The 24,089-nt window shown below is 32.5% G+C and overlaps 1 protein-coding gene across 4 annotated transcripts in view; it reads left to right on the top strand.

Annotated features, from left to right (window-relative positions):
* Positions 1 to 7,528: 7,528 nt before the first annotated feature.
* Positions 7,529 to 24,089, top strand: part of cnk (connector enhancer of ksr) — a 56,374-nt gene continuing 39,813 nt past the window's right edge. For all 4 annotated transcript variants that reach the window (XM_089595258.1, XM_089595208.1, XM_014356800.3 and 1 more), the window contains exon 1: positions 7,529 to 7,884. In XM_089595258.1, the coding sequence (XP_089451384.1) occupies positions 7,824 to 7,884 (61 nt within the window). In that variant the 5' untranslated portion in view covers positions 7,529 to 7,823. The remainder of the gene's footprint in view (positions 7,885 to 24,089) is intronic.

The following is a 24,089-nucleotide window of genomic DNA, read 5'->3' as shown; positions in this document are numbered from 1 at the left end:
CATGATTCACAAACCGTTTATATTTACAACCCACGAATAGGAAGCTTCATTCGAAAGGATTCTTTTTAAAATAGAATACTATTCTGAAATCATGTGATTTACAGCCTGCCTACGTATGACTTGTTAAATGTTTACAAATATTTTCGAATCCACTAGCTTGCAATATTTAAATACATTTTTTAAATACCATTTATTAGCTTTATACAAAATGGAAGACAATAGGTCTAATTGTTACATGGGTAACTTATAACATGCCAGTTTTGCTATTCACTGTAAGCAAGTCCTTGGAGGGGGTAAAAAAAGCGATCTAAGAGCTCGTGGTGAGAGAAATGTGCAAAATTTCAGGACTCTTAAGGACATAAGGACTCATAACATTGTTGATTGCGCGTTATTGAGTTTTTCAACATTTTGAATCACCGAAGATAAGTATAATTATTATCATGATAAACTCGTCATGATTCACAGCTTTTTTATTGAAAAAAATGTTGAATGTAATCTTTAAGGTAGTTCACTCGGTCCAGTGGTACTCCACTCAACGAAATGGCATAAAGATCATGCTGTCTTGTAACCGTACAAGAATTAGTTGATAACCTATGTGCTCTTTTTTTTTTTTGTTCACTTGTTGCGCAGAATGACAAAATCAGAGTTCTACGCATCTGTCAGCATAACACTCTATAGCAACTGTAGCTTCTCTCTCGCGTGGCTCATATAACGGAGCAAAAAACTACGTGATTTAGATTAAAATATCTCTAAATCTAGTACCGATTGCTGTATTTAACAAAATCACATCTTAATTTTTGTTTTCTAAACTGTTACATACTAGTTTTTTAAATTTCTAGAAGAGATACTTTTTATGTAGTTAGATGAAATATCAGTTCTTAAGTGTGTTTCCTGTATACTCGTGTGTAAAAAGTGTCAACTTTGAACTTGAATATCTTGAAAATAAGTAACGCTTGCTACCTAAAAAAAAATATTACAATATCCGTTGAATTCTTAATGATAACGTACTAAAAAAAATCAAGTCTAGATGAAAATCAATTTTTTTAGTGAACTACCTTAATCATACGAATGGTAATTAATAAAATAAAGCAAGAGGAAATGTCACTTACTGTCATTTACGTCGTACCCACGTAACTTTAAACCATGGTGTAATAACATAAGGTGGACTCTTCAGCCACCGAACCGATCAGTCAATCAGGAGGCTTGGAACAAGCGACCTTCCATATTGGATTTTCCACCAATGAGCGTTTAGAGCGCGTTGTTCAACAACTTACACTTTATTGCTAAAAATAAATACAAGTTACCTCGAAAAGCAGTATTAAATTAAAAACCTCGTACGTACGATAACGTAAATTAGATTGCCAGAGATAAACGAAAAAACTGATTTCTGATGTTAAAAATTTACATAAAAAGAAAAAAAATTGTAAAATTTGTTTGTTGAAACATTTAATATACTGTGTTCATTGTATATCTCACAAATAATCAGATGATATATAGAATTATATTTATACATAAAATAGTGCACCTAACGAATTTTAATTATATTAATTATCGATAAAATTTTTCACCCTATACTCTTGTTTACGTGTAGCAGTAGTTGAACAACGCGCTCTCAACACTCATTGATGGAAAATCCAATATGGAAGGTCACTTGTTCCAAGCCTCGTGATTGGCTGATCGGTTCGGTGACTGAAGAGCCCACCTTATGTATTTATTATACCATGAGCAGACTGTTTTTGTTTACTGAGAGAGTTGTTGACACGTGGCGTGTCAGTACTAAAGTTACCATAAATCCAGGATTTATTAAAGGAACATCCGAAAATCTACCAAAAGTAGATTTAGATATGATGTTAAATTTTATTTATTCCAACGAGTGCTATGGAAGCATGAAAATACGTTGCGTAAAAACTCAGAGGTTTTGTCGTATTTTAGCATATTGGATTAATTCAAGTTTATACAAATTTACTATAACATGAAGTATTATGAATCATATTCCAACTAATTTTTTAAAAAAGGTTAAATTTTACTGTAACTATAGATAATCAGAATATCAAAAAATTCTTTCAAAATACTTGTACTTGGATCGATACATCAAAGTGATCCTCACAACAGTGACTAATTTTTCTCAATTTTTTTCTGGATTGGTTGGGACGACTAAAAAAATTTTTGATTGATTCTTCGCTGTAGTATTTGTACATCCTGGCACAAAATAGTACTTGTACCCGTTAGAATTAGAATTAACTTCTTTTTCGTTCATTTTCCAATCATTTTTTAGTTGACAGTTGTACGTGTAACCTTATTTATACCTTGTATCAAATCAAGCAGACGACACAGCTAGTTTCTTCTTTCTATAGTAGTTAATTCGATTTCAAACATCATTACATATAATGAACAAACCAACATCATTCAGCCTACGTCATGATCACATGATATCGATTTAAATTAGGTAAGGAATTTCAATAAATTATTGTATATATTTCAAAGCTTAAAAAAAACTGTCTGGCAAGTTTACCCGGGGCATTTTCAGCTATTGAAAAAAAATTAAATTGGAGAACATGCAAGTTCTCTATTGGTGCGTGCAGTAAGTGAGTCTAAGCTTTAACATGGAAACTTTATGGGAGATACCCATACTGTAACTGGGTTAAAGTAACTGGTGCTAATTTTATTACCATCCGCAGTAATACAAGCAAGTGATATTAATACTAAAGCAATTTAAAAAAAATAAATTAGTAACATAACAGAAAAACGTTCTTCATTTTTATCGTACAAGATACTGTAGATGACGATAAAATAAAGCTACTTTAATTAACATCGAAAAAAATAGAGGAATAAATAATTTTGCCTCGTTGAAGTTTTAGTCCACTGAAATTAAATCATGACCCCTATTTATTTTTTCTTGTTAAAACGAATAAATCTTCTATTATTTATCAATTTTTTTCATCTAAAATAATTTTTAATTAGTTTTACTCATTGCAATAGACCAGAAAAAGGGTCGTTTTTTAATCAAAAAATGCAAATACGAGTTTTATACAATCATTATCAATCATTGTAAAATTTTCAGCTAGTATACCCAAATTCTAACAGCTAAATTATTCATGAATCTTTTTTAACCGCTAAAATACTGAAAAACACGTTTTTTACTTCCATAAAATTCTCCATGCATGATATAATTACTTGACTGTGGAAAAAGTTGTAGTAATTACAAACACCTTTAAAATTAGCCCAGATGAGTAGAAATTAAATATTTATTTTTTGCAAATTCTGGAAAATCACTTAAAATCTGTTCTTATTATTAACTTTTCAAATAAAAAATCATGAACATAGGCGTACCAAACATTAATAAACCGTAGGTTCTGATCTACAGTAACACTGGTGTTTTTGACAAGATTTTCTAGCAAAGTCTTTGCAACTAATGTTTATAAAGAATAAACTTTTTACAGTTTTGAGAAGGCGTAGGTAGTGTATCCCACATGGGCTTATTTTCTTCCTTTAGGAGACTCTCTCGTGACAGTTCCAGAACCAAGACCAGATGAATTTTATAGTTAAAAATCTACTGAATCCAATGATATAATTATTTATATCGCTTACCCTGCAAAATTTCGAGATATAATTAATTCAATATAGCGCTTTCTAACACGTATTCTTATGGTGGAGCTCGCACACGCGATGAAAACAACTTAAAAACTCGAATAAATCAACAGTTCCCGTGATAAGAGCTCACACGTTTTGTAGAAAAAAATCTCCTCTTTCGAATGACGCCTAGCAAAGTAAGTGTTACCCTAGAAAATTTCTAGATATTCTATTGAAAATTGATCAAATCATTGTATTTCCACAGGTTAGCCTATGTTCTCTTGCGTCAGCGATGCCAACTATACTTGAGTTTACGAGAAAATTTGTGATAGTGGAGTAAATAAGCCGGAAAATGTGGAAAACCTAGGAAACAGCACCGATTTTAAAAATCTTTGTTTCTACCTGTTTCTTAGACCTTCAGGAACATTCATCGGCACTGACCCCAGTCCCGCGTGCAAAATCAAGGGAGGGGTGGATGTCGGAACCCCCCCCCCCCAAACCACCCCAAATGTAAAAAAATTTAAAAAAGCAATATTTTTCCTCAGAAATGCCTTCTAGTAGGTATTTTTGGTCGCTGATCACGAATCTGAGGTCGAAATTTCAAAATAGAGCACTTTACAGCGGGATTTGGGCCACTTTTGGCCTAAAAAACCATTTTTTCGCTAAAATATGTCAAATCGATGTTTTGGTGCGAAAATGCTTTCTAGTGGGTATTTTTGGTCGCTGATCACGAATCTGAGGTCCAAATTTACAAATAGAGCACTTTACAGCGGGATTTATAGAACAGAGTGCCACTAGACAAACATTGTTCAAGCATTAAAGTAGTACATCATTAACTTTGTTTCAAACTTACTGTATTTAGTGATGTTTTAAAATACTTTGATAGGTGGGGAAAGGAAGCAAATTATAACAATAAATAATTGCAATGCTGCACGTATTCAGTCAGTGATATAAGAATGAGACAATCTTTATTTTAAAAAATTATAAATTGATTACATATAAAATACAAAAGGGCAATTCACTCATAATCGGAATCATTTTTCAAAACTGGCACTGTACTGTCTGTTGCTTCTTCTCCAGCGTCGCTGGTCTCCTCCTCATCTGGTATTCGATCGGAACAAATTATTTCATCATGATTTGTGTCAGATATCTCCTATGATATCTATGGCTGCCGCAGTGGATGCGGAGCAGCCACACAAAATAGCATCCAAAATTTTTTTTGACGCTGGCGGTTCCGTCATCCTTACGGGGTACAAAACGCCGTCAATCAACTTCCAACCCCAATCTGTGAGATTTAGGGTTGGGATTGTATTTTCATGATTAGGCATTAAGAAACCAATCCACGATTGTACCTGATAGTACACCCGCTTCAGATGTTCCCTGAAACTATTCAGGGCTGGAGGTAACATGCCAATATTGACCGTATTTTTCTTCGTTGATTTAAGATTTTGAGCATTTTTTTTCAAAAACAATGTGTATCTGGCCGTATAGAAACGTAAAAATATAGAGGGAATTTTTAAACGCAGTATCTGGTAGATGTTACCGAGATCACACAAACATACGTATATCGTTGAGCTAATTCTTTCAAAACAATATAATTTAAATATTTCTAACATAGTGCCGTAAGTTATTTTTCAAAAGAAGACCTCAGATTCGTGATCAGCGATCAAAAATACCTACTACAAGGCATTCTCGCACCAAAACATTGATTTGACATGTTTTAACGGAAAAAATGGCTTTTTAGGCCAAAAATGGCCCAAATCCCGCTGTTAAGTGAACTATTTGTAAATTTGGACCTCAGATTCATGATCAGATACCAAAAATACCTACTAGAAGGCATTTCTAAGGAAAAATATTGCTTTTATAAATTTTTTTACATTTGGGGTGGTTTGGGGGGGGTTCCAACATCCACTCCTCCCTTGATTTTGCACGCGGGACCGGGGTCAGTGCCGATGAATGTTCCTGAAGGTCTAAGGAACAGGTAGAAACAAAAATTTTTAAAATCAGAGCTGTTTCCTAGGTTTTCCACATTTTACAGTATTTTCCGGCTTATTTACTGGGCGACGTGGGTTGGCATTTCTGCCCCAGGAAGCCTCTTTAAGAGTTGTACTTTTTTCACAACAGAGGCCTAGTAAAATGAGTGGCAAAAAAGTACTTAGTTGCAAAAGGAGGTCTCAGGAAAAATTTGAATTGAATCGCTTTAGAAGTTCCTCTATTAGGAAGTCACGATTTTTATCTCAATACAAAAAAATACTTATTTATGTATGGAAGCCAAATTATTATTTTTTTTTTATAAAACTTCAATGTACTATTGCAATATTTTGCAATACAGACAATGGGAAGTGTTCGAAACGGTAATCTAACGCTTTCCATTTCGTTAAAAAACACTGTATAATCATACGCTAACATACAATGTTACATAAGCAACATCAATATTAACGGCCTATTGGCAGGGTGCACAGAGGGGCAACAGTGACTTTATATGTTTAAAAATCTGCTGACAGCGTGAATCTTGATAATTTTTTGATTTTCTTTTTTTAAATTACCAAGCAAACCTTAATCGTTAGCGCACTATTACACTTTTTATAAGATGACGTAACCTAATCTAAAAAAAGGTTACTTATATATTACAGCCGAAGAAACCTGTGTCTAAAAAATCGATTTATGGACTGAGATAGTTACTAAACTTTATTAAAGTTGAACACAATCAATGATACATTCTTGCAAAACAAAATTAAAGCCACCTAAGAATTACATTTCGTTTTTAACCTTAAAAATGAGAAAATTTAGTATTTATGTTCAGTAAAAAGTCAGTGGTACAACTGACCAGAACATATCGTCTATTAAAGTTTGGTACTTTTACCTGCATAATTGTTTATTTGAAAAGTTGAAAGAATAGTTATTTTTAGGGGTTTTTTTGAAATTTGCAAAAAACAAAATATGTAATTATTATGTATCTGGGCTCATTTTGTGGGTGTTTGTTATACCTACGACTTATTTCACAGATATATAATTATAAAATGGATGAAAACTAAAAAAAATTAAGGTTGATACAAAATTCTTGAACGATTCAGCTGTTGGAATTTGGGCACATTAGGAGGAAATACAGAAAGGCAGCTAATTTTAATACACAATCCTGGTTTGCACTTTTTTGACAAAACATACTTTTGACTTGTTCTTTTTTCAGGTCACATACACACAATCTCTATGGAAAAATGTAAAACGTAGCACGGTTGCAGTCGGTGCAGTAAATTGCACTACTGTATCGAGTGAGACGGATTTATCAACTCAAATTTATTTGACGCTTATTTCTATGATACACAGTCCATATGTAGTTGTTATAATTGTCTTGTCCATGCTAAATTTTTTCGTAACATTTTCGGCAAATCAATAGTACCATACGCTTGATATCAATTTGAACCATTTGAATTAAGCGCCAAAGATTCGATATACTTACTTTTGCTGAACGTGATGTGCTGCCATCCGTGCTTGTGCAGCTCATAGACATATAAAAAATAGACTGCTCGTTCTTATGTACGGTGCTGAAGCACAGTAAAAGAAGACACAACATCGAACGTGGACACCTGTCTCTCTATCACATTGCCAAAGGTGGGACACGTGCGGGAGAAAGATACACACGTTCGATGTTGCGTCTCTTTTTACTTGTGCTTCAGGAGCCGTACCATATAACTTTTTTTAGCTTCGCAGGCTTATGTTATAACATAGACCGATGTACAGAAAAATAGTTATATGGTACGGCCCCAGCGCCGTACATTAAAACGAGCAGTCTATATTTCTTATATGTCTATGGTGCAGCTAAGAACATGTGTGCTTTCTGCGCATGCGTCACTTCTTTGTATTGTATTTCGCAATGTTTAAAGTATAGTGCTACAGCTGAGGAGCTGAGTCGCTGAGTGTAGTGTAGTATCATCAGTGTATGCTCGTGATGGGCTACCAGTGACACCACAGTTTGTGCTACGGCTTGCCACGGGGCTACCTTTCTCTCTCTGTGTAACACACCTCACTATTGCGAACATGCGACGATGCGACCTAAACACTGTGTAGTGTGTACTGTACCAGTTCAACAGTCAGCTTGCTACACTGGCCGTAAAGTGATTCAAGCCCCAAGCTAATAACAGCTAGTGCCAGTGGCCAGTAGGTATTCTATCTGTATCGCATCCATTGGCTCAGTACCGCGAAAGAGCGAGGAGAAGAAGGTTATCCTCAGCCGGGTGAATGGGTCATGGCAAGTGATGGCGTTTTATGTTAATGTCCTCGAGTGGAACACAAATCAAGTATGCGAGTGGCTAAAAGGTGTGCTACTCTCGTTACTTCATTTTTTTACAATATCTATTATTTAAATATTCGCGAGTGTAAGTGCCTGTAGTTTTTGTCCAGTAGATATAACGTGTGAGCAGTTTTATCGTTTTCTTGAAATGTAACCGCATCTCAGTGGTTTTCTATATAATCGTGGTGAAGTTGTGTTTTTACAGTGGTTTTTACCTTTTGCAACCGTGAGAAAAAGGAAGGGGCGGTAGTAAGTGTATGAAGAAAGGCTTGTAAAAGCGTAATCAAGAAAGAAGGAATCCAATTGTTATTTTTTGCTTGTGGTCCATGTTAATTACACACAGTTTTACATGAGTATTTTTTCCGAAAAATCGAGTTATTGTCTAAGCCTGAGCAGTGATACAGCATCACGATGTAATTTAATACTTTCGTCTTCGGTGGCAAGCACTGAAAAACTCAAATTCTCAACACATGCCTAGCTTGTGTCATGCATTCCTTTTCATTCTATTACGCTAAATATACTTACGTCACAATGATAATACATGCACATTTACTACGTTATCTATACTTACGAGTCCTACTGATCAGACGTTCATTAAAAAAACGGACGAGCATAGCAGAACACGAGCTAAATATGTAGACGGCAGCGCAGCGTTCATTGAGTAAAAGTCGCTGCATGAAGTAGTGTATATATGTAGACATTATCTGCTCTTTGTCAAAAGTAGAAGTGTGGATGTATGTATGTATGTAGTTAACGGAAACACAACTCCCTCCCGCTTGTATGTAATGTGTTATTTTAAAAGCAGCATCATCGTATCCTTCCTTATTCTAGCTTTAACTTTTGGCCTTCTTCCTATCCGCGAAAAAAGATTTACACTTAATGGTGCAGAAATATTTTTAAAAAACATTCTCAAATCAACTCACTTTTAAAGTCTGCTATTACATAAAGCAAGACCATTCTGGATTTGATCAATGGATTTTTTTTGACAATGGGTCCGTACATGTATAGTATTAACGTAGACCTGTCATTTACTCCCCCCCCCCTTGCGTTTTTTTGTAGCCAGGCACCAAGGGTCGAAAATCCAAGATTCCTTTTCTTAAAACTCAGAGGCGGGCAGCAGGTAGATTTCAATAGGAGTGAGGAAGAAAGAGAAAAAAGAAAGGGAGAAAGAGCGCATAGCTGAGGGACTTGTTTATAAACGACCTGTGCGCCCTGGAAGCTGTAGCATGCAGCATGTAAAGGTACGTTACCTTGTGCGGCGTGGTGGGAGTATGTGTATATGTGTATAATACAGTATACAGTGCAGTAGTGCACTGCTGACTAGCAAGAGCACATTTCAGAGGCAGAGAGAATCGCAGAGAAGAGGCGACTTGTTGCGACGTGTTTTTTAAAGAGTGGGGAGAAGGAAAGAAAGATTTTATACATTACACGCACAAACATACGTAAGTATAGTGCAGAAACAGTGGTGGCAAATAATTATATACATATATAACGATGATGAAATCGTCCACTAGTTAAGGTAGTGCCCGTAATCTCCTGATAAGATTTTTATAAAACCTCGTGAGTCCGACAATTATTGTCGAAAACATTTGGTTTCAATTTGTGATCATGAGCCAACTTTACTTTTGTCATTTTTTGTGTTTGAAATTTTCGTGAGAAATTACTTTTTTTTTTTTTTTTTTTTTTTTTCATTTTTTATTCGAAATTTGAAGTGCTTACTAATGATGTTCCTGAATTGTACGCAGATTGTGGCAAAATACTTTTCTATGAGCAGAGAATGCAAGTTCTTACCGAGGAGGAATATTGCGCTTACGTCCCTGAAATCAAGGCAGAAAAACATCGTCTTTTGGCAGGGGGTATAGTGAAAACATTTTAATCTAAATGAGTCAGATGATCAAGTGTATATAGTATCCATGGAAAAAAAATCGTCTCTCATACATAGAGATGTGACAATTGCATGTGAATCGCGAAAAAACAGTGTCATCTCTACTGAAACTCGAGTTCACGGATATTTCTTTCGTGGTACATTCGGTCCCTCGCTTCAGACTCATAAGATCACGAAAAAAAAATGGGATAGTTTTTCTGGACATGCTCACGTATCTCAGGATAAAAATGGGCATCAATTTCGTGCTGTATGTACACTAGCAACATCATCAAAATTTGTTTGATTTCTTTCGTACCTTATCTAACTCCTTAGTAAGTTTTTATTTCAAAACAGAGGTAAGAAAAAAGATAATGAATACAATTATGAAATATAAACTTTATCAGTAGTAGTAACTTTATAAAGGATTCGTAATAACATTCTAAAATGAGAATTTAATCGGAGAATTGATCAAAAATATTACCACGATCATCATCATATCATAGGTATTTTAAATTTGCGTAAAAAATTTATTTTAACGAGTGAACATTTCATGACATGAAAAGTGTTTGCTTGTTTTGAAATTTCAATGGTATTCATGCATCTAAACATTACTATTCTTCGAAAATAAATAGATAATTAAAGTTGTTGGTTTTTCAACAACATTGATCGCAGTTTTGTAAATTTTTATGGTCTTACTTTTCTACTTAATCACTTTTAATAAACTTCATTTTAGTTTCTGTTTGCAAACGATTACTTATGCATAGAAACTAACAGAAATACTTAGCACCCATGTCATACAGTATATTTTGTTTTTGTATGTATGTGACACGTATTCTTTTGAAAAATTGCTTACTTTTGTCATATAATTTCTAAAATATCAAGAATGCTGGAACATTATTTTATGGTGAATATTGAATTGGGGATCAAAAAAGAGAAAATATGTCGAATAAGTTTTGAATCATTATTAAGTCAGTAATTAGTATGGCATTTACAAATTCATATACATAATACCTCATGCGTATTTATTATTATCATGCTTGCATAAAAAATCGTCCTGCGTAGCATCAGTAACTCAGTTTTCAGCTTTTTATGTCACAAAAACACATTTATTTTATAGGTACAGTATACTTATTCTCTAACCTTCGTGTTTGAGTGTAACTATTTGCTTACTAATATTTACTGTCATCACTTGTCAAGGATTTTCTTTTTATCTAACCTCATAAAGAACATCGTCAATTTAACTTATTTTTTTATAAACTTTTATTTTACATTAAGCATGGGTTGTTAAAAAACTACTGCATTAAAAGTATGTATAATAGAAAAATTGTGGATTAAAAAAAAAAAGTTTTTTAACTTTGAAAATATAAAATGAAGTAATTTTAGTGAAAAAAAAAATAAACGAAAAGGATATGCTTCAACATCATCAAATATTTAAAAGCGCTCTGCTGTGCCGCATACTTTTTGAATAACCATTCACAGGCCTGTATGAGCGTCATTCATACAAGCTTTTTAGTCAATGGACATTCGCTGTTTGGTATGTAACTAATTACTAGATAAGCAGTGAAAAATAGATCCATGCGACTCTACGAAAAATGGGCTCAGAATTGGGTGTACCTATACTTGTTATCTCTTTCATCATACATTTTACTTTGGATAACGATACAATGCATTGAAAACTTTTTCGACAGTAATGTGTTTCTAATCTTAATAATACTAATCATAAACCACTTAAACATGAAATTATAAGTTAATGAAGTTGCACCATTTCTTAATATAACGAGAGTGATTTTTACATGTATATATCAAAATGGTTTTAGTAAAAGAGATTTGATACACTGAAAAAAAGTTATTCCACGTATATGTTTCTACATTACTAACTTAAGTAAATATTAGATTGGTGCAGAATGTAATATGTATAATAAAAATGTTTATTCATGTGTTAAAACATATGTTTACTGAATGATCTTCAGTGAACGTAGATAGAACTTTTATGGAACCTTTAAGGACTCATTTTCATTGACATTTGCAAAAAATGCAAATTATTTAATTAATTAATCCCTGCACTGAGCGTAAAAGTTACGTCATTCACAATAACTGCGAATGTCGTAGTTGTCCACAGTGTGTAAAATGTAAAACTAAGGAGTGAGATCTACATTTGTAATAATGAAACCATGAGACAACACCAAAACCAGCAACATATTCTCGATTTTCTTATGTCGAAGCAGAAAAACTAATTTCACTTATCAATTGGCGTAAGTAAGACGTGAGTGATTATTAAAATTAAGATTTTTTTAATTAGGAAACTATTAATCATACACTTATGATGGCATTCGTTATTTTTACTCGTAATAATGCCAAGTGGTTCAAAAATTAAATAATCTATAGTCAATAATGTATTGAGTCTTAAAAAAACATTGCGTTGTTGCCCTGAAAAAAATTTTTGTCAATTCAAATACATGTTTATTTTGTTCATTTGAATACCAGCAAAAAATGTGCACTTTAATAAAATAAATGTTTAGTTACAATCATTCGATATTACGTTGTAAATAAATTAGTTATTCGATTTGAATTGATATCATCCGATTCAAAAAAATATTTTTCCGCCCTCGGGTGGTTTTGGGAGGCTGGTACTTCCTCGGGCGAAAAAGCAGTTTTCCGAAACTCGTTCGAAAAGCCTTCGGCTCGGGCCGCAAACCTCTCGCTTCGCAAACAAAGACTTTTCAAACTCGTAGGAAAACTACTATTTTCTTTCTTCCTAACAAATAAACGTTTATTTATAGCGACAAACTTTTTTTCAGTGTGCGCTGAGCTTTATTTATGCTTAATTCACTGCGAATAAACGTATATTTACAGGAAAGCATTTAAAAATGGTATTACATAAGATTTGTGAGTTAAAGAGATTCATTTAACATTATACGAAGTTAACGACAACTAAAGATATCAATGTGTGTTTACTAAATTTAAACAAAAAGATGTCAGTTTGAGTTTTGTAAGTTTTTTTTTTCTCTAATTTTATTTTAAATGATGTTAGATACTTTTCGCGTGCTTCAATTATTTTGTTATTCAATTTGATTTTCATTTACGAATATTTTGCTATTGTGCTACTCGATTTTAACAGAGAACGGACCAAAATAACTTTCATGCATTTTTTATTATGTCAAAAGTAAGAAAAATTAGTTTTCTTGCTATTTATCATTTGTATCCTTTCTTCAAACTAATAACTGTATCAACAATTTTTTAATTTAAAATAGCATAACAAATACTTCAAGATCTTACCTTCGTAAAGTAATAAACTAACTCTTAAAATTACTATTGAATTTAAGAGTACAAACAAATTGAATAGTATCTAACTCCAGATAATTGTAACAACTCATACTCATTCTTTATTTCAATTATTACTTGGATTTAACGACATTGATACTCAAAATTATTTTTTTCAATAAACCATTTAATCTATTTATATCTAAAAATATTAATTATTTTGTTATCTTTTATTATGAAATTTTTACTATTTCAAATATTGGCTTTTTAAACTATGTTTTTTAAAATTCATTTTCAAATTCACCCGCTCTTCGTAAGTCTTGTCCAATTACAGAAGAAATGAAAAGGCTTCAATCGCGTGATAATTATTTTTTTTAAGATAGGAAAATAGTAAGATCCTTAATAATCCTGTTATAGACTTGAATGTGCTCGATAAAATATTATTCTTTATTAGTTGCAACAATAATTTTAGCATATTCAAGCTTGGCAAGGGATTATGGTGGATTTTTATAATTTTTAAAAGTAAAATTACGTTTTATTTTTTACCCTTTTTTTAAAGTAGTTTTTATTTAGGATACTTATATACATTCTTACTTGATTTGTATACAAAGCAATGACAGTACCATTTCGAACAGAAGCAGCTATACTTAAGTAATTATGTAGTAAATCTAATATACATGACTATAGGTAACATGAATAATATGTATCTGTATAGAAGGCATGACTAACATATGCCTTCAATGACTGTGTATGCATACACAATCAGGTCATTAGATAAAAATGATATTCTGTGAAGCCTACATTTAACAAAAGTAGAGTTTTGATGGCTTATGGCACCAATGCATTGTAATTAAAAGAATGTTATAAAAAGTTCTTAAAAACGTTTAAAAGAGTGCGAAACATTTATTCAAGTCTTGAAGCCCTGTTGTGACACTTTTTGATTGCGTGAGACAAATGACTTAATTTGGTCAAGTAATCATTTTTTGGGCACTTGAAATCGATCGTTTTCTAGTTTGAGAAAAATAAAAATAATATCAATTAATTAACCGTTAATTTAAATGTGGCTAGTCGCAGTTCGTTGCAAATACGAAGCATGTGTTACTATAAAATAAAAGGTTATTATTGTTTACATCTAATCTCAGTAGTTTTTTAAACTGTTGTCGAAGAATTTCCAAAAAAGTACCATGGTGGTAATACTAATGTGTCATTATCTTTGATTTTAATAATTAAAAAAGACTACATTCTATTATGAAGAGGGAAGAGGGAGTTTCGAATAAAAAAACAAGGTAAAACATTTGGAGAGCCAGATATGTTAAAATGTAGTCAAAGTGAATCTATGTGGCTTAGAGAAGTTTCTAATGTGTTTTTAAAATTTTTAACTAAATTTTGCGTTAGAAATGTTGGGAAAACAGTGTGCTCTACAAATATTTATAGTTAACTCTTAAAGTAGTCTCATGCAATAATTAACGAGAATTAAATAGCTGTGCTTAGAGATTATCAGTAAATTTACCATGTATACCAAAATAACCATGAATAAAAAAATCTTTTTTTTTCCATCCAATTTGATGATCAAAACCAAATAATTAAATTCGAAGATTAACTTAAAATTTCTCATGTTTGTTAACAAAAATAGAAAATAATGAATTTATGTATAAAACTATGAAAAAATCCACTTAAAGTTGATCTGAAAATATACTTATTCTCGTTCGTAGAAAATTTTAACGTAACCATGCACGTCATACCATGACCCTATATATTATATATTTGTTGACTGGCCTTTTACATCCCTTATACTATATAAAGTGACACTCGTTGCTACAACTTCTTTTAATATATTTTTTTTTTTTTTTCAGCAAAATAACGCAGTATATTTAGTGGGATGTACATCTCGTGACTAAAATTATTTAAAGAAGTTTTACCAGTTACAAAACTGACAATGAAAAAAAAACCTCTAACATATGGTATTAAAATTTGGACGTCGAATTAACCTAGAGCTAAAAAATTAGTGTTAGTATTTAGTCGAATCTTACATGTAACCTAATCGGGTTTTTTTTGTATTTTTGATTACTTTTATTGCGTTTGTATTGCTCATCACATTTATAACTTAAAAAAAAATAATCTATCACGGATAGAATGTACGTGTATACAATAATTTCCTATTTATCACGTAAATGAACTATTACCACCGCTAAGGTGAAAATTAAGAGAACGTATGAATAGCACTAATTTAAATGTGTAGTAGCTTAAGAGATGTAATATCACATCCAGGTGATGATGGAATACTGAAGTACAAGTAAAAATGTGATAAATAACAATCACATGTGTTATAGAATCACACCAGAAATCCGAAAATAAAGAAAGTTTATGGTTTATGCCTTAAAACTAATGCTCTTTTTAGCCTGATTTGGTACCACTCGAGATTTGAAAGATTATCTAAAAAAAAAGTTTATTAAATACGCTTGTTCTCGACGGTAATTTTAATGGATACATATAATAAAACGTCTAATTGCTAGGTTTGAAATGTGTCAAATTCGGATTGGCCATCCCTATATTTTTCTTGTACACACTGTCTACTGCTCCTATACACTCTCTTCACCCCTTTCCACTCAAAAAGCATTATTCTCTCTTTTATGTTTTCTTCCAATCTTATAATATACATGTAGGGAATCTCACTCTGCCTGCTGCTGTATATTTTACTGCTACGTTGCACGCTGGCCTCCAGCTTCAATATAATCATTGTCGGCGACGCTTCTTTCTTTCTCTCCTCTCCTTTGTCGTTTTCTCTGTTTCTTCGTACGCATCATTCATTGAAGAGCGCAAGTAGCAACTCATCGCAACGAATTTCAACTTGTTTATGCCTGTGATGACGATACATACTAAAAATTATGCATGCACGTATACATGAAGTTATTTCTTTCGTTGTGGATGATTAAGTGTCTCAAATACTTACGACTACTCCGATTATTGCAACAGCGAAGCAGAGAAATTCCTTGATAGATAAGAGATCTTTGTACGTGTCATACGAAAACACATACCATGAATTTCTAGCTTACTAAAATTGAATTCGAGATTAAATTCACTAGTCACTCTAGAAGTGCGTGCATAATGCTTACATGAGCGTGCATTGTAATGCCCAACTCATTATGAGCTCACGTAGAAATCGTGCGTTTATTGACATGCTTTTATGCCGTGAATGCTTGAGAGAAACGGCCACAGTAGATGAAGGATGGTCGGTAGTCACGTGACAGAGGGGCGAAGAGCGGAGCTCCCCTGACCCTGCACAGCAGTTATACTCTTGCCATGCACCTTCTAATGTAGTCGACAAACTTGATATTTATTATACGTTTAAAATTCAATGTCACGGAAAAGTATTTTAATGCGCCACGAAAATCTATTCACTACATTTAGAAGCAAAAATTTAATAATGAATGTATGTTTTTATCGTATCTCTACATTAGAACAAATTATTGCCTAATCATCATACATTGATAGATTTTATTTGACGAATAGTGTTATAAATAGGATTGACTCATCATTGAATTTTTTTCCACTTCGTAGGACAGCTATTATTTTTTAACTAAAAGAGTGCTGTGTAACGTATACTTAATCCACATTTGCATTATAGTTTTATGTATAATAATATTTTACATTTAACTTTTTGTCCAAACCAAGCATAGTGTAATAAAATTGTGATTTTAGGTACATTCTGTAAAAATAAATAATTATTGTAGTAATTATTGTTGATCACAAACTGTTTGTTTTTACAATCCGAGAATTTCATTTGAATCATAACCACGTGATCTCAGAGTGAACCAATCATATAACAAATTAAAGGCTTGATTAAAAACTATTATCCCATTTAAGATAGAGTAATGTGTAGTATTTTTAATTATAAAATAAATTTATCGAAGAAACAAAGTTGCAAAGAGTTGATTATTTATTCACTAACCAAGCGATTTATTAGTATCTACATCAATAATTACTTACTGAATAATAACGTTATTTTAGTTTTTCAAAATGTACAGAATTTTAAATATCAATTTTTCTACATGAGAGTAAATGGCTTAGTTATCGAGAGCTTTAAAGCTTATTACACTGTACTGTTCGCTGTTATCTAATCTAAGCTTTTTGCCTTTAGGAGTTCAGTTTGGATTCGGTTGCATCAAAATGAAACACCCCAAATAGTGTTATGAAGCTGGTATATTTATAATGTCGTGTGCAACAGGATGTGTACTCAAAAAAAAAAATTGTCTTCTACGAACGTTAAAGCATATAACCTGAATTCACCAGTCGTTTTTACATGAAAGTGGTGCAATTTATTTGGAATACAATCGTATAAACAATTACAAAAAAAGTTATTCTTGGTACCGAAAAAGTTTTATTTCTTGTTACTTGGCTTATTTTAGACGAAAAAGATACGTTAAAAAAGTATAGTCTTTGTCATAGATGTGCCATCGCTGCTGGGGCTATTCTACGGCCCGGGGGACCTGCAGTAGTACTGGTTGAATTGCACTTGTGTGGTAAACACTATTTTTTCTGGCCACAGTGAACATCAAAATGCGACGAAAAACGCCCTGAGGTAGAAAAAAGTGATAAGTTTTTCAAGGTCTTAATTTCCGTTTTTTTAATGAACTTCGCGTGTTGATAACTTTTATCTATATTACAATGAGTTAATAAATTTGTACTTACAGTGCATTAGTTGAAAACTGGTACAGGGTCAAATAATCTTGTTACACCTTTTATTTGAGTTTTTAAATGTTGAGTTGTTAGAATTTTATATTATACCCCATAGCAACTTTCATTTGAATAACTGATATTTACTTGCATTGCTGTCGTATAATATATCATACATTTGACAGTTCAAAGAAATGTAAAAGAAAATAATTATTCAAAATTAATATGTATTTATAATCACAAAATTATCAGATTATTTTTGTTGTCATTTAAAATTTTATTTATTGCTACCTTTTTATTAACAGCATAAAATTATTTTCTAGCATTTAATGACAATTTAAAAAATGGTGAGTTTTATATGTACAGTATCAAATTTTTTAAAATTTAGATTTCTTAAATAGCATAAAACTTCTTGGACTGCAAGTTTTCAGAATTTATTTCAATATCAATTTGCTTAGGAACCGATATTTTCGAACAACCGACGAGAGAACCGAGTGCCATTTAAAACTAATAACAGATGATTATTCAGTAACCAAATCATTATTTATTGTATATGATTTTTGTAAGTATAAATTGTTGATTACTAATTAGTGAAAATAATTCATTACTAATTTTTTATCGCTTGGAAAAATTACTATTGCCAACACTCTTAACTAATACATTTTAATAAACAAACAAACGTGCCACATTGTTTGACTTGAACCATAGAAAAATTTAATCATCTCTAAGTACATAGTCTAATTTTATAAGTTTATTATTGTCGTTTAGTTAAGAGCAAGCAAGTAGATGACAAATGCATATCGATCTATCGAGAGGACTGATATTCTTAAGCAAGGATCTTAGAACTTTTTAAAACGTGGATTTATATGAGGAGATCTACAATAAATATTCGATTTTTGTCCTCGGTTTTATAATAAACGTTTTTTGGAGGTACATCCTCGAGATAAAGCTTGTAAGTACTGCTCTTAATGTCATGTATGATGAAGGATAAATCATGAACACAGGTTTCAGTGGATGTTAAAATGACATCTATATACATTGTATACATATATGTGGACATAATAATAATAATAATATGTAAATTGCTGAAAAGCGGTATTGCCTTCATTAAAACTCATATTCATGATTTTTTCCTTATAGTACATGCCATTGCAAGTCTAATAAGCCCAGTTAAAAAAATTTACCTGAAAAAAATTTTTTTTTTTAAATCGGGGAAACGGAATACACTTTGTGGGTCTCCTCATATGTATATACTAAATTATATTTGACGTCGTAAGAGGTATTTACACTAACTTTATTAAATCGAATTCTTTACATCAAAACTGGATCCGCATTTACAGAATATATTATAATATCATTAATACACACAAAATGTTACAGAAAGTTAGGTGCGAGAGTGTATGTACATGTATACAACCTTTAGAATGTTAGCCGAAGATTTGGCGGTTACATTAAAATTTTGAATTTTTGTCTTCATACTTGGACATAACATTTAGTAAAAAAAATTACGTACAATGATTAAGCTTCAATATTTGGTTCTACGATTGCACATTGAATATCATGAGGCCGATTCAAGCCAATGTTTATCAATCTTTAATAATCTGCCTTCTATGTTCCTCATACAAATTACATTCCCAGATAACATTATTAAGGTTTTAATCCACAGCTCAGGTTCACGGTGATATTTTTCCTGAACAATGACTCCGCAAGACTATGATGGTTGGATCCCATTCTGTTGACGCTGACTATTTGAAGTCTGAGGACTGTAAACGACTGTAAAACCAGGGTTTTTGTTGACCCGAGTGCATTATATCAAAAAAAAATTTTTTCCTCAACGTGACTGTCCTGAATGTTTTTGTTATCGGAGGCATCAAACATTCGATGAAAATCTGTAAAGTTGACAGTTGTTGGAGATAATGTAGCCATTGAATCATCTGAAGTCGCTGATTCGACGTAGGAGAATTAATAAAATTATCAGTGCAATCATCAAGTTCTTAGCTAAATTTCTAATAGATTATAATTAGTTACGTTAAAACGCACTTCGCGAGATCTGACTTATTGTCACTACTTTCACACTGCATGAGCAAAAATAACTATGAATTTTACAGTGGCAGTGCGGACAAAAATTACCGTGCAGTTCGATAATCACGGGACAAAACGTTGCGTCCGACTGTTTACCGAGTTAAGTACCACTAAATTTTACTGTACAGCAACGTAAAAATTTTTGTCTGCTCCGATTCGCTGGATGCAGATGGTTAGACGGGATAGGCAAACGATCTAAGCACCCTGCACGGTCAGCATTTAGTCTAACTTGGGTGCTGAAGCTTGCAGACGACGCCACCAACGAGAGTATACAATATATACTTGTCAAGTAATCTCGAAACTGTTCTCGCCAGCAAGTTTTTCCTCTCAGCTGTCGTCTGTTGTCAGCATATTTTGGCACCCGAGTTTCATTTTTCGACACTGTACTGGAGGCGCTGTGTGCTATGCACCCAGCAAATAAATATTGTCGTCCGCACCACAGAATTTCCCTACACAAGTCGACAAATTTCACTGTTATTTTATTGTATGCTTTTTTCAATTAAATTAATTATTTTATTATCTTATGACGATAAGTTGCCATACAAAATATGAAAGAAAAACTTTCCACTTGATTGTACAATCGTCTATACATGAGTATCTATAATTACGCACTCACGCACAGATAAATATACATACATACAGGTATATATGGGTCATTCTACTGAAAATGGCATATTTCGAGGGCCGGAATGGACAAACACTTGAAACGGGTTTTTGATTTTTCTTAAAAAAATTTGTATTATCCGTGACCAAAATAAACTAAAATTTTTTTGACCCTGCCAGATCTACATGCAAAAAATGTTTAAAACTTTTATTATATATAACTTTTTTATTATATTTTTTAAAAATAGTAGCGTTATGGGTTGGATCAATCATCTTAAGATTATAATTATACCACTCACAGTAAAAAATTATCTGTATCTTTGCACTTGTACGATGTACTGAGTCCTTACTATTATATATTACACTATCTGAGTCGATAATAAAACAGTGCGCAAAGATATTACGCGATTCGTTAAAAAAAAAGAGCGTTACGGGTTCGAAAAATCATCTTAAAATCGTGATGTTACCACTTACAGTGAAAATTTAACTTTATTCTTGTCTTTTACGATGTACTGTGTCTCTAATATTATGTATACTATACTATTCCAGTTGATAAGCTAAGACTCAGTGAAGATGCAATGGGTTTTGTATCGTTACGGGATAGCGTTACGGGCTCTTAGCAAAAAAAAGAGCGTTGCGGGCTCTTATAAAATCATCAAAAAATCGAGATTGTAACGCACTGAACACAAATTGAGCTTTGTCACTGCACTTACATCATACAAAAAACAGCTTAATTTTAACCCGCCACGTTCTGAGTCGATAATCGAACGCTTCAAAAAGTTACATAACATTCCTTAGCATTATGGGCTCTTAGTTTTTATTTTGAGGAGACCCAATCTTCAAATTCGCAAGCCTGTAGAACTGGCTTAATGGAGAAGAAATATCAGAGAAAATTCTAGCAACATCCTCAACCTTTGTAGAATACAAAATGCCCTAATTAAAATACCCATATTAAATTGCGTGCATTTGTCAGAGTGTTTTTCGTTGAAATTTCAAATTTATAAGATTTCAGTCCCATAACTGTAACAGCAGCCAACTCTTGGATACAATTTTGATTGGCTGTCTAAAATGCATGAAAAAGTTGTTTGCGTTGATAAGTTTGAGACCCCATACTGTAGAAAAATTGTAATCTCCGTGTTTTGATTCCAGGTGTCGTCAAAACTGCAAATTTTCAAATGAGGCATGAGCCCGTTACGCTAATTTAGCCCCTGTTTTTATCTCTATCTAATCGTATCTAATTTTGTCTTACCTTAAAAAGTAAACATCCCTTGAATAATTACAAAAATTTCCAGATCAATATCTCCTCAAACGGCTTTGTAATCGACTGGGACATGAAATATGCCATTTTCAGTAGAATGACCCGTATACATATATATATATAGTAACATGAATCAGTGACAAGAGAGAGGTGAAGCAGTCTGTTGACAGTGTAGCTAAAAGACAATCGCAAAAAAAATTCAACTTGCTAGTGAATTTAAATCTTACTATTTATATGAATTATTTACACACTTAGGTACACCATAGTTATCAGAACGTAGGTTTATTCTTACACCCTCGTTTTTGGGCTAACTTTTTATTGAGGTTATAGTACGTACCTATACATGCGTTAACACCGCAGTTTTAAGGCAAATACATGAATTTATGTGTGGAAAAAACGTCATTGTACATACATACGTTCTGATGACCATAATGTGATTATGTGAATAATTCAGATAAAAAAATAGATACGCCTCAAGTCTTTCCTATCACCACTCATGCAATCTCTCACCTGCTCCATGTTACTGCTACACCTTTATGTACTGTTCAGTGCATATGTAAATATGATGCAGTAGAATATTTTGTTGGTATTTTTTAAGGCAGAATAACAAGAATATAATAGATCTGATTGACAATAGGATGGAAAGGAATAGCAGTAGAGTTTGTTGACTTGTACAAGGAAATTTTGTGGTGTGGACGAAAATTTTTATAGAAGCAGACGATAATTTTTACAGTGCTGGACGATAAAATTTAATGGTGACTCGGTAAAAATAGTCCGAAGCGACGTTTTGTTTCACGATTACCGAACTGCACGGTAATTTTTGTCCGTTCTGTCACTAATAATGTATAGTTTCTTTCGCTCAGTGCGTACTAACATTTATACTATTTACTAAGATTTCAAAACTTATGACGGAAGTATAATAACATCGATGTAGAGTTACTCATTGATATGAAAATTTATTTTGAGATACATATCGAATAGAAAAATTAATGAGTCCAAAGAAAATGTTTCTATGTACATGTTTGCGTAGTAGGACTTAATGAATAAGGCTGAGTTCACACGTATCACTCTTAACCAAAAGTAGAAAAATGAACGCTCAAAAGTAGAAATTAAAAAAAAAAAAGTAGAAAACCGTAAAATCCTACTTTTCAATAGTAGGAACTTTTTTTCCTTCTTTGAAAAAAATTAATCAAGTCATTTCATCTTGCAAAAAGTAGAAATTATGTCTTTTATACTTTCCAAAAGTGTACATCAAAATTTAGTTCTTTTGAAAGTATAATACTATTAAATTATACTTTTCAAAAGTATGATTTTACAATTTATACCTTTCAAAAGTATTAAATCAGAATTTAGACTTTTCAAAAGTATAATATGTAGTATACACTGGGGATAACTACAACAACGTCGACATAACATGTTAATTCTTCTTCCACTCAAAAGACATCTATATACTTTTCACTTGACCGTTTTGTTACTTTTTTATTTTAATGAAGTGAAGTAAATTTAAAAATGTTGTTATAGCTGCAACTACCTAAGATAAATACTCACTTTTAACGAATTTCATTGTCTGATTTAGATGTAATAGAGAACTTCTGGAAAGTAGAAAATACTCATTTGTACTTTTCAAAAGGAGAAATAACAAAATTTTTACTTTTAAAATTAGAAAATACGATATTTCTACTTTTGAAAAGTAGAGTTTTTGATATTATTCTTTTAAAAGATCAAATTTCATATTTTATACTTTCAAAAGCTTGAATTGCACGTATTCTATACTTTTGAGCGTTCATTTTCCTACTTTTGGTTAAGAGTGATACATAGAATGGGACCTTGCGGAATCAGAAAAGCCCGTAAGCTGCCAATAGATTCTTTTCTGCTGCCGAAAAGAATCTCTTTCTCGCTCCTACAGAAGCTTATAATATGGGCTATTCTGATTCTGCAAGGCCTTATTCGATGAACATGTGAACGCAGCCTAAGTATTAAGACTTTCTTTCGGCAGTGAAAAAATAAAATATCTCTTTTTAACTCCTAAGAATACCTACAGTGAACTGTTGATTATTGGTAAGTCACGATTCAGAATAGAGCTGTAGAATTACGGATGGCGAATTGTGTCAAAGAAAGCTATTCCACCATCTATCAATCTTATTGAAATAAAAAAAAAAATAAACTGGTTACACTTCTTAAAGAATTAAATTTATTGAGTAGATAGTTACAGCATTTAATGTTTAAAATTGATCGTTTACGCAGTACTCCTCGCTACTTGTGAACGTGGTGGTTTCTGATATGCTTCTGCGGAACACGTCAAGTGGAGGTAAATTCCACAATCTGCAGCTCTATTTTGCAGCCAAGTACGTGACCGTGGCCTTAGGGCGATACGGAACTATTTGATCTCACGAGAGTACGTTAGAAAAAGAGAGACAGGGGGAGGTGAGAGACGTGCACGAGAGACCTTTTTCCAATATTTATTTAAACATATATGAAGATATAATAAA

This window comes from Copidosoma floridanum, unplaced genomic scaffold, assembly GCF_036245765.1.
Source record: "Copidosoma floridanum isolate Cflo_tuat_1 unplaced genomic scaffold, Cflo_Japanese_pri ptg000001l, whole genome shotgun sequence".
Taxonomy (NCBI): domain Eukaryota; kingdom Metazoa; phylum Arthropoda; class Insecta; order Hymenoptera; family Encyrtidae; genus Copidosoma; species Copidosoma floridanum.
Note: the sequence above shows the minus strand (reverse complement) of the source record. Positions and strands in the feature narration are given on the sequence as shown.